This window comes from Lipotes vexillifer, unplaced genomic scaffold (assembly GCF_000442215.2).
Source record: "Lipotes vexillifer unplaced genomic scaffold, Lipotes_vexillifer_v1.1 scaffold97, whole genome shotgun sequence".
In the NCBI taxonomy this organism is placed as follows: domain Eukaryota; kingdom Metazoa; phylum Chordata; class Mammalia; order Artiodactyla; family Lipotidae; genus Lipotes; species Lipotes vexillifer.
Genome location: NW_006775688.1, coordinates 878,758 through 891,428, shown reverse-complemented (window position 1 = coordinate 891,428; position 12,671 = coordinate 878,758). Strand labels below are relative to the sequence as shown.

Below are 12,671 nucleotides of genomic sequence, written 5' to 3'. Positions count from 1 at the left end.
CCAAAAAAAAAAAAAAAAAAAAAGAGGTCACTACAAATTTAAGAAATTATAAGTACCAAATGACTGAGAGACAGGAAATGCTACAGAAAGTCAATGACTGCAGAAATCACCCGGGTGGACATGAAATTTTCACACAGAAGGTGAAACTTAAGAGAGTGGAGGATAGTACCTCCTGCAGGGGAAATGGCCTTGGAAGACAGATTAAAGCAGGAGTGGATAAACCATGTTTAGAAGACAATGAGTAGGTTACTCTAGCTAAGGCAGTTGACTCTTTTTAAGAGGTAAGGAGATATCATGTGACAGAGATAGATGAGGGTCGTTTTATGGAAAGCCAAGAATGCCAAACTAAGGAGCTGAAGTGAGGGAAAGCCACATACAAATGCTTGTAAACAGAAGCAATGCAAAATTAATTGGCGGGGGGTGTGGGGGCGGACAGGTGGTGGAGTCTGAAGGAGAACCGGAATTTAGTAAACATATGTGAACTTTTTTTTTAAAGGCTGACCACAATTTTATGAGATCAATGTTCAATTTAAAGATAAAGAAATCATGGGCTTCCCTGGTGGCGCAGTGGTTGAGAGTCCGCCTGCCGATGCAGGGGACGCAGGTTCATGCCCCGGTCTGGGAAGATCCCACGTGCCGTGGAGCGGCTGGGCCCGTGAGCCATGGCCACTGAGCCTGTGCGTCCGGAGCCTGTGCTCCGCAACGGGAGAGGTCACAACAGTGAGAGGCCCGCGTACCGCAAAAAAAAAAGGATAAAGAAATCAAGACCCAGAGATGTTGTTAGTTCAAAAACAGAGAAAGTAGTGGGTAGTGTTTAAAAACCCAAAGTCAATGCTTTCTTCTTGCTACTTCCAAGAACTGCAGGCAAGGTACAAGGTGAATACTATTTCAACAGTTATATATATAAATTGACAGTGCTGGAAATGAAAAAGAACAGACAACAGGAAGGCAGCATTTCCAAAGTGGTGTATGTGTGGAAGAGGGTGAGGTAAAACTGGGAGAACTCAAAGATGACTGCAAGGTTTTAAACCTGAATGGGAGGATGGGGAGTGGCAGCACCAATGAGGAAAATGAGAAAACATGAGGGATAGGGGAGAAAAGAAGGGTAAGGATTAAGAGTTTACCTTTAAGAGTGCTGACTTTGCTGTGACAAAGACTTCTAAAATTAGGAATGTCCAAAAGGCAGAGGTGCAAAATTATCAATTAGTCAGTGCCAGTGGCTAAATTCCAGGCATTATATTGACACATAGCTAAAACTTACATGCTTACTATATGCCAGAACTATCCCAAGCACTTTACATGTTAACTCACTTGACCTTTATAACTCTAAGGGATAGATGCTACTACTACCCTCACTTTTCAGATGTGGAAACTGAGGTACAGAAAACTTAAGCAGCTTGCTCAAGGTAATACAGCTAGTAAGTGTTAGAGCTGTGCTTTGGATCCAGGCAGTTCTGCCCCAGAGACCATGCTCTAAACCACTGGTCCCCAACCTTTTTAGCACCAGGGACCGGTTTTATGGAAGGCAATTTTTCCACTGATTGCGGGGTGGCGGGGGATGGTTTCAGGATGATTCAAGTGCATTACATTTACTGTGCACTTTATTTCTATTATTATTACGTTGTAATATATAATAATTACACAACTCACCATAATGCTGACAGGAGGCAGAGCTCAGGTGGTAATGAAAGTGATGAGGAGTGGCTGTAAATACAGGTGAAGCTTTGCTAGCTTGCTCGCCAGCCACTCACCTCCTGAGGTGCAGCCGGTTCCTAACAGGCCACGGGCTGATGGCGGTCTGTGGTCCAGGGGATGGGGACCTCTGCTCTAAACCACTATACTCACTATACTCAATTGCACTTTTGTTATGTATGATCCTATGCTTATGCCTATTTCACTAAATAGTTTATAAACTCTCTGAATGGCAGGCATGATACCTTTTATCAATTTGTCTCTGCAGGACTTAGCACAATGATTTATACTAAGTAGGTGCCTGATAGATTTTAAACAATGATGATGGGGTGACAGCAAAGTACCGTGATTTCTGAGGAAAAAAAATGTTAAAAGAAAAGAGAGGAATATGGCCATGCTTTTCTTTTTGCCATAAGTGGGGTGAGGTGGACCAGGAAAGTAAGATAAAATAAGAATCAGAATCTCAGTGCTAAAAACAACAGAGCTCACGAAGTTCCTGTACGGCTGCTGTGCGTACATCATAGCAGCTATGAACTATGTGGTAATTATGTACTTACTTATAGGCCTGGTAAAACTACTTGAGAGTATATTCTCATTTCAACTCCAGGGACCTGGGATATATCTTGGTGCAAACTGAATGTTTACTGATGGGATGGATGGATAGATATGAGAGGGACACAGAAAGACTGAGAGAAAGGAGAGCAAAAGTCTGTGTATGAGAGAGAGGAAAACAATCAATGGATGAATTTGGCCATTAGGTCTTTGGCATCTTTGGAAAGGTTAATTCCAATAAAATGCTAAGGAAAAATAGCTGGATTACAAGGGACTAAGGAAAAGAAGATGGTAAATAAAAGGAAAAACAGGGCTTCCCTGGTGGCGCTAGTGGTTGAGAGTCCGCCTGCCGATGCAGGGGACACGGGTTCGTGCTCTGTTCTGGGAAGATCCCACATGCTGCGGAGAGGCTGGGCCTGTGAGCCATGGCCGCTGAGGCTGCGTGTCCGGAGCCTGTGCTCCGCAACGGGAGAGGCCACAACAGTGACAGGCCCGCGTACCGCAAAAAAAAAAAGGGAAAACACAGTACAGGGCACACTTGAAATTCTTAGCCATAAAGGAAAGGTAAGGAAGGACAGAGCTTAAAAGGAAAACGGGAACAGGAAAGAATTTTTAACAGAAGGCTGATATTAGTCCACAAAAGAGAAGACTAGTAAAGGGGATAATTAAAAAGACTAAAAGAAGAGAGACAGCACATGTGAAATAAGGTTCTGGAGGAATAATATATAAGCAAGAGCAGAGGTAAAGAAAGCCATTCTGCAGGACTCTACTAGCCAAACTGTTTTTCCCTTTTTGAGAACTATACCAGCCATCAAGTCTTCAGGAACTACCACTTCACATATCTCTAGTTCTCTGTCCATAACCAATCTTATGCAAGAAAAACTTAGAAAGGCCTGGCCAAAATTCTAATGTCATATATTAAATGGGAATGAATAAATTTTTTTAAAACGTATTTGGAATAAAGGAGCCATGAGATGCCTGAAATGTCAATTTACCCAATAATCCACTTTTTAAAAGTACCATCCATATTTCAAAACCCAGATAAAATCTCACCTCCTCCAAGATAACTTCCTCACCCCAACTCCATTGGAATAAAGTTCTTTTTCCCTAAACTTACACAGTACCTGTTTCTCTATCATAGCACTTACCAGTTCATCCACTATTACAGTTACTTAAATGTCTTTCTCTAGTATCTTTGAGTTTCCCATAGGCAAAGCCCCTATAATTGTGCTCTGCACATAGTAAGTGTTCAATAACTGCAAGTAAAATAAAACACAACTTTTAAAAAAATATATTTTAAACTTGTACAAGTTTCTATGGGTGAAGTCTAAACATAGTAACTAGCCTATTACTACCTAAGAGAAAACTGCTAAGAGAAGCCTTAGAAATAATCTGTGGCTTTAAGGAGAAGAAAAAAACATGAATCTAAGTGAATCTGCACCCACAGGGAACTTCTGGCAACGTGTGGAAACATTTTTGGTTGTCACAAATTGGGGAGAATGATACAGCATCTAGTGATACAGCATCTAGGCCAGGGATGCTGTTAAACATCCTGCGATGCACAGGATTGCACCCTGCAACAAGGAATTATCTAGCACAAACCCTGAACAACACTGTTACCTAGTCTACCTGAGATTCCTAAAGTTTTCTTAACGTAGTCACCTACTCTTTCCACTGACTTAAAAACTGGGTCTCAGGGAAGGTGAAAACAACCTGCCTAAGCAGCTCCACTTACATGTTAACAAGAAAGGAGTTGGTTACAAGTTCTCACTTACCATGTGACATGTTTGCCAAAATGCCATCCCTGTATTTTTCTGTAACTGTTGATTAGCCCTTCTTAGTTATATGTAACCTCCTAGATCACTGTTAAGTCTATCCACAACAATTCAGCAACTAAATTAAAATATAGCTTGATTACAAAACTTAAATGGCAATATGTGATGACCATCTGCCAAAATACCCACCTACAGATGAACAATCCACTATCCAAAAGATATCAGCTTAATAGTCTATTCTCTGAAAAAGATCAATCAGTTAAACCCACCTAAACTTTCAGGTACTCATGCATGCCACCAATAACAAAAATCTGAAAGGCTAGCCACGTTTAGAGATGTAGTTGGAGGTTGCAAATGGTATTTCTCCACCATAAAACTATCCCTTTTCAAGTCTGAACTCCCCTCCAACCCAAAACTGCCTCATGACAAACTTGCTACACTAGTGGGTCCATATCTTATTATAACATATCTTAGAAAACAAAACAAAAACTCAGCGAATGCTTCATCTACCATGAAGGTAAAACATAGCAGCTGTTAGAAAGCAACGGAACACAGGCTAGGACAGGAAGTATACATTTTGAATCCAACCGAAACCACAAGAGAGGCAGAAATTAACTGCTAAAATAATTTACCCTGTTAATATCCAAGCAGGTAAAATGCTATTAACATTATTATAACAAAAAATAGACTTATAAAGCCTCAAGAGAGGGTCATTTTTTTTTCAAACAATTTTCCCATGTTTGGTAAATCGGCCATGTTTGGCTGATTTTCTGGAACCAAAGCTATTTTAAATCCTGGGCATGGGAGTGGGAGGGGGCTGGATGGGTCAGGGAGTGACTTCTCAACCATGTGAATTAATATCAGTGTGTGCTATAGGACTTCTTGAAGCTTCTTGCAACAGTGAATATCCAGTCCAGCATTACCAGATTCTTCCAGAACCTGGAGCCTACCCTATTTAGTATATTTATTTCTCCCAAATGATCCCATGACCTTGTTCGCCTCCCCAGGCTAGAATAAGACTCTGCTTGTTAATTTATCCAGTCTCAGCCCCTCCCTTTACCTCTCTCTGTCTCAAGATTTACAGTGACAAATTTTATCTGGATATTTTATATATTTATTAAAATATACTGGATATTTTAATTAGTATTTAAATGACAGCCATTTTTCTGCTGTCTCAGAAAAACAACCTTGTGGATGTTATATTACTTCTACTTCTGGTATCAAAGTTTCTGACAAAGATATGTGCAACTGGAATGCACCTCTCCACCCATAGAGGTAGCATGCAAAAAATTTCTAACAAAACAGACAATTTGTAGGCCTTTCCTGTCAGTGGTCTAACGCCAGGGATCAACTTCAAGTGGATCCCACAGAAAAACCTTCAGCATAAAAAGAAATTAAAGATAAAAAGAGGAGAACAGTGGAGGAAAGAGGGAGGGGAGTATGAACAGCTGCCTCCCACAGTCACAGCAGATGTCATTCAGTGGCACCGGTGCCACCTTGTACCATCAGATTTGACCTGTTTGGTATTCCCTATGGCTATGATTATTCCACGATCTCATCTTCCAAAACAACTTCAATGATACCTTTCCTGTATGGTACTTCAACACTTCCCCCACCCATTTTTCCAACTTTGACATGTTAATTTCCACATTTCTATTCTTTCAAGTGCTATTCTCTTAAAGCATGAAATTATACCTCACCTACTATCTTCTCTATGGCCTATTCTCACCCTTCTTCCACCCTTCTCAAATGAACTATATTCAATACACCCTATTCTTTTACTCAACAAAGATGTCGAAGTCTTTACAAATCTTTCCATTTTATCATAAATCGAAAGAGAAAACACTGAAATTTTCTTCAATCCGAGTATTAAATTTCCAATGTTATACAGTCTAGAAGCCCCATATTTAAGACCATTTCTTATTTTTATAAAATATAAGAAAGTATTCTCAACTCAATCATTTGGATAGGAGTCTTATTGGGTCTCCTATTTCAAAAAATGACACTCCCCTTCTAACAAAAAATATTTCATCATCCTTTCTTGCCCAGAACATCACCCACCCAGAGGACAGGTTTCCTCTCCTTTCGTCTATGTTCTACTTCTACAACTCAAGACAAATTCAATCCCCTTGCTGTTGAATTCCCTCTTTCTTTGTCTTACTGATGCTTCTTACTGCACATCCTCATTTCTCACTCTTTTGAAACTGCCATCTTACCACCCCACCATTTCAACACCAGACACCCCAGCTCATCTACTCTAAGAAATTAATTCAGCTGAGACAAAACTAATTTTCATCTACAGGAGGGAAGATCTGTAGCTGTGTAGTCAAAATTGCCCAGTCATGGTCGTACACCACTGACAAAGGTAGACAACAAAACTCTTCCTAAAGTGAAAGTCACAAAGAATAACTGCTATACCCCCAACCACTCTCACTCAGCAATACCCAGCATTCTCCCTGGGTTGTCTATAAAAACCAATGGTTCCATATGTATCAAAGAAAAGAAAGTGAACATAATGCTTCCCTGAACATAGTCTCTAGTCTCTCACAGCAGACTTTATTTTTTAATTTTTAATACAATTTTTAAAGGTTACTTTCCACTTACAGTAATTACAAAATATTGGCTATACTCCCCATGTTGTACAATACATCCTTGAGCCTGTCTTACATCCAATAGTTTGTACCTCCCACTCTTCCACCCCTATACTGCACCCCACTCCATCCCCACTGGTAACCACTAGTTACTGACAGCACTTTACTTTAAATGGAATGATTATCTAAAGAAGAGAAAGAGGGAAATTCTGGCTGGTGCAAGCCTTACTTTATTACCTCTTCCCATTAGCCCCAGACTACTATTAGCCCTAAGACTTGCTTTATTTACTTAGGATAGATGAACAAGATTGAGAAAAGACTGGCTCTCAGGAATTTTTAAGTGATTCCAGGTCCTATGCCTGTTCAGTTTTGCCTATTCAACTTTAGCTGGAAAATTTAGGCTAAACATTGTGTTCATTCTTATTCTTTTCTCCCTCCTTCAATGAACTAAATTCATCTCAAGGAGTCTACTACTGATTCCGCAACCTAAGGATAAGTCTTCCTTGCCATGCTAACTTTAAAAACATGAGATACATTAACACAGAAGCCTCTCAAAGCCAAATGATCTTCCCATTAAAAATACCACCACTCAAAAAAAAAAAAAAATACCACCACTCTCCCAATCTGCTTTTCATTATACCTTTCCAGTCCCACTGCTACCACCTTATTTCTAACCCTTAACTGCCCACTACACAGATTCATCTTCCTAATACACAGGCATGAACATGTGATTTCCCTTCTAAACAAATCATCTCAGATTCTCCACTGTCCACCCATTTTAACTATAAACTACAGACCATAATATTCAAGATACTCTCAAATATGGGCACCTAATCAAATAGGCTTTCTCTGACCACCCTTGTTTATAAAAAACAGCACATCCCTATCTTGCTTTATTTTTCTTCCTAGTACTTTATCACCACCTGGTAAACATATTTGTCTGTTCATATGTTCATTTGTTGCATCCTTCTATTAGAAAATACTTTCCCATGTTCACTCTTTGGTTCACCACTGAATCCTCAGTGCCTAGAATACAGTAAGCTCTCAAGCCATACCTGTGGAAAGAATGGATGCCACACAGTATAGGTGATCTGGAGTTAGAAGACCTACGTTTGAGTTAGAGCTTCCACATACCAACTATATGATCCTCAACAATTTTAACTTCTTTGGGCTATACTTTCTTCATCTGTAAAAAGAAGGGGTCAAACTTAATAAGCTATGAAACTCTTAAGTTTTTCCAGCTGCATCACCTTACATTCTTGTTTAACTGGACTGAATACCTCCCCCAGCACCCAACCCTCCTTTCCATATATCTCTGCTCAGTTTCCTTACATTTGGATTCCTCTTTCTCAATACACATTTCTCAGAATACTGTTTATCCTTAAGGTCCATTTTAAGTGCCATTTTCTCCTTGAAGCCTAACAAACTGTAAACTCTGCAAGAGGAGGGTGGAGTTCTCACTTTTCTACTCTCAGAAGTTATTATAATGCCTCCCATATAGGTGATCAACAAAATGACTGATGAATCATGTGTATGAATGAGAAAATAAACAAAGGAAACTTTTCCTGATTCATCTCAATTGCTCAGGTAATCTCCTGCCTTTGGACTCTTATAAAACTGGCATCTTTCATGATCTTTACCATATTTTACTTTCCTAATATATACTAATCTGCAAATTCCTTAAAATTAAGGACTGTCCTGATAGTTTCCATATCTCCCCTCTATAGCATCTATCATACATCTTTGCCACAGTTGTATTTAGTAAGCTTATCTGATATGTTAAACAACAAAGGGATAATAAAGGAGAAAAAGGGCTTCGATATACAGGTATCATTCCAACTACCCACCGTACAGTTATTGAGCATACATGATGTGTGTTATTAAACTCAGGCATTCCACCATACTTGAAAGATCTCATCATTCCCTCCTCTACACACACTGCTTAATAAAACGATTACTACTTTCAAAAGCAGAATAGCTACCCTCATGTATCACCTAACTACAAACCTTCTCTTGAAACATACATGCAGGGATCCACTCACACATCAATACTTTCACTTCACTAAACAACTAAAGTGACTTTTCTGCTCATTTCAGACTTCTACCCCGTCCAATTTCCTCCTCCACAAGGTATGAAACCACTTTTAAAATCATTTTCCCATTAGCCTGCCCTTCTTATTTCTGCTACTGAAAGACAAAAAGGACCCGTTACTGGATCTTCCCCTTTTCTAAGCAGTGGCAACTCCCCAATTAATCCCAGGCTCTGACAATCTTATTTTTCTCTGTCATCAAGATTTTGACCCTCGTTTACCTCTACCTCCAAGCTCTTATTCTGCATCCATGGAACCTTCCTAGCTGCACAATAGCTGGTGCAATATGCTCTCGCCACCATGTACTTGGTTCCAATGTGTCTGCATCTTCTTCCTCCTACAATGTGTGTCAATCGCCCCCTTAACCCTCCCCAGATACACATCACATACTCTCTCACTCTGCACCCATACGTCACTCTACCTCGACATACAAGTTCCTTACACCACTCTTAATGAATCCACACGACTCTTAGAATGGTATCTTCCGACTGCACTGATTCTAACCCAGTTTCTTCGGGGGAACCCAACCGCATCCGTAGTGCCTCCTTCTTTCCTCACTTCCTCACCCATTCCCTTCTTTATGCCCTCCACCCGCACTCCGCCAACTAACTACAGATGACATTATTCCTCAGTACTTCCAACCCCAGAATGAAGAACAAACTCCAGCTTCTTGCGGTCTCCACCTCCTCTAGTCCTCCCTCCCCGGCACCACACACACCCCAGGTGTGCAGACTTCCACCTTGTCTTCTCCCCATTCATCGCTCCAGTCAATCCCACACACCACGTTTCCCCGCCACCGGGATCAGACACCTCCACACCCACCTCCACCCCGGGTCGCCGCCGCCTCCCCGCAACCCTCACTAGAGAGCCCGCGACCCGGGGCGCGCGCGCACACACATTCTCACGCTTCCCTAACCTCCTTCTCCGCACCGAGACTAGCCGGCTCCGCTGGAACTCAGTCCTGCTCGCGGGGGCTAGGCACCCAAGTGTGTGCCTGCTCCGCCCCCTCCCGCTGATCCTCGCAGCCCCCGCCTCCCTGCCCGGGAAGGAGAGGACACAGCAACTCCCCCGCCACCCCGGACGTACCACCTCTGTGTCTGTTACTCCATGCCCCAACCTTCGGCCCGCTCCCCGCTACGTACCGGGCCGGCCTCAGCACTCACCGGAGATACTGCGCGCTCTGCAGGCTCATCCTCCGCCGCCGCGTCTTCCCGCGAAGCCTCTGTGGGTCTCTCAGGCTCCTCGGAGCGGCCCCACGGCACCGCGGGTGCTGGCGGCCGCCGCCATCTTCCTCTCCTCCGGCTCCTCCTCGCTCGGCGGGGGTTGGGGGTGAGTGAGGCGAGGGGGAGGGAGCGGGGAGAGCTGCTCTCGCTGCTTCTCCGGCCCGTGGGGCTCAGGGACACTCCGACCCGGGAGGGGGGAGGGGGAGGGAGAAGGGATAGGGGCGGGGGAAAGAGGAGGGAGAACCAGAGGAAGGAAGTGGGGTCTCTCTCGCGAGATTTCAGCGGCGCCGGTCCCTCCGGGTGATTTCCGTCTCTCTGTAGCGCTCCCTCTTGGGATCAGTTAGCGGTGGGGCGCCTGTGCGGCTGCTGAGCGGCCCACTGGAGGCGATTGGCGGCTTCCGGCCAATCCACCCAGCTTCTCCCGCGCAAGGGGGCAACCCCAGCCTCACCGGGAACATCGAGCTCAAATCAACCGGGAGTTACACTCAAAGTCTTCCCCCGTCTTTGCACTTCACCCGATTTCTCTCTTCCCTTTTTCCACTCCTCCACTCTTCCCTACCGGAAACGACGCCCCTTCCTCCTACAGTTCCGGCCGCCAGTCCCTTGTCTCTGGCCTGCCCTCACGCCCTAGAGTGAAGCTAAGGACCCCCTCCTCTTTTCTGTGGCCCCACCCCCTGCACGCAGGGAGGCTGTTGGAAGGGATAGGGTGGAGCCCAGGGATGAAGAGAAAAGAAACCAATCGGATTGGACAAGCAACTGCCAAGGCAACTGGAGGCTGTAGTTGTATTGTCATAGTAACCAATGTGTGCAGACAGAATGACCCTCCCTTGGCGAGTGGATTCCCCGGGAAGTGCCCAGGCTTCCCCCTGGCTTCCCTTCCATCTAAAGGCCTCCCCCAGGTTGGGAATCCGGGTAGTTCTCCTGGGCGAAGTTCATTTTCTCCTCCCTTTCCCTTTCCCGCAGCAATGGGGGAGACCCCGAGGCATTCACCGTGGGCTTTTCCACCCGCCTGCGGGCGGGAACCACCTCCATAGTTTTCCTCTCCGTGCCGGGCTTGGGGAGGGCTGGGCCTACGCAGAAGATGCTGGGCCTGAAAGCTGGTGGGCGGCGGGCTGGAGCAGGCTAGGCGAGGCGGCGGCGCCAGGCTGCGAGGCGGACGAGGGGTTTCCCCACAACCGCCCCCGGCACTGGGAGGCGGGGTCCCGCCAGGACGGGGTCCCTGAGGGAGGAAAACGGCACACGACTGCCGAGATCCCTTTTCTGCTGACGGGGACATACGACTTTCCCCGGCGGGTCAACCCCTTACTGAAATCCCCCAAACCCCACCCCACACACACTCTCCGCGACCTAGCCTCTTGCGAGCCCCCCACGCGGCCTTCACTAGCCACCTCCTGCCGCGAGGAGGCCAGCGTGAGAGTGGGAACTCATCTTGGAAGGCTAACAAGTGATTTTTCAGCACTTAGGGGACGTGGCGAGATGCTCACGACCGCCATCCCTCTGAGAGGCACCCCCCAGTGTGAGTCCCCCTTTCTTATCAAAAACAGACCTCCGAGTTCCTTTCTCCTTTGCAAACTTCCTCCTTCTCTCAGGCGTTTGTAGTATTTAAGAACTTGTCACTATGTATCTTTTGGATTGGAGAGGAAAACATTGGGTAAAATAGTATCAAGAAAAACCTAGATACTTGAGCGACGTTCCTATGAAAGGCTTCTAGGAAAAAGATTTTCATTCTTAGAACAAATCTTTTTGAATGTTTATTATGTGTATTTTGTCTCATGTTTGAGGCTAAAAAAGCAGAATAACGTAAATGGGCTCAATAATGAGTGTGTGAGAAGTAGCTGGAGAAGTCGTCGTGTTAGTGGTTTGAAAGAATTATTTGACATTTTACAAATTATATTTTCCATTCGTATTGTGGAGGCGTTTAAACAGCTGTCCCAAAGTACTTTAGGATGCATAACGGTATAAACCCCTCCAGGAATGCAGTCCTCACTGGACAGCTAAAATCATAATTTTAATGGGCTATTTTGGTTTGGCTCGGTCGGGGTACCTGATTCCTTTTGTCTTTCATGCTAGGTGAAAAGGTGCTATCAAAATCCTCTGAGACCGCACCTATTAAAAGACTGGGCCAATGTCTATGGGTAGGTTTGGAGGAAATGAAAGTACAAGCTACTTTGAAATAAATCCCAAGGACAGATTATCATTAACGACGTGGAAACTGAACTATGACCCTCGTGCTGCATGCGCCTACTGTGATGCGGTGTGACACGCGGTGATTGCAGCTGTACTTTGCCCCGTGTCGTCCCTCCACCCACCGAGGGGCCGCCCACTCATGGGAAAGAGAGCCACCTAGTGAAAGATTGTTCTCATCTCTGGTTTAGGATCCGGCTTTTCTTCAACCCTGAGAGCCCAAGGATGGAGATTATGACTACATATTACCTAAAATACCTTAGATTTTCTTCCTGAAATTTATTGGTTAGATTTTTTTAAAAGATCTTAAACAGAATAAAAGTTTATGTTGTGTGAAATAACCACCCTCTTAGTAATCATCCTAATAACACTTTTTATGTCTGTGCCTCATATCTCCAGTCAACAGTATATGAGCATATATCATGACCCGCCTGACGATCTAGAAAAATATTAGTATCTTCTCATTTTGGAAATAAGGAAACTGGGGTTGGAAAAATGAATCCTTTTGTTGTGTTGTTTGTTTGATAAACATTACTGAGCATTTATTATATTTCAGACACTGTC

General features: G+C 44.0%; 1 protein-coding gene across 4 annotated transcripts in view; it reads right to left on the bottom strand.

The window, feature by feature from the left end:
- Window positions 1-10,138, bottom strand: part of SMG7 (SMG7 nonsense mediated mRNA decay factor) — a 73,876-nt gene extending 63,738 nt beyond the window's left edge. For all 4 annotated transcript variants that reach the window (XM_007450141.1, XM_007450138.1, XM_007450142.1 and 1 more), the window contains exon 1: window positions 9,864-10,138. In XM_007450141.1, coding sequence (XP_007450203.1) covers window positions 9,864-9,892 — 29 coding nt within the window. In that variant the 5' untranslated portion in view covers window positions 9,893-10,138. The remainder of the gene's footprint in view (window positions 1-9,863) is intronic.
- Window positions 10,139-12,671: the final 2,533 nt, after the last annotated feature.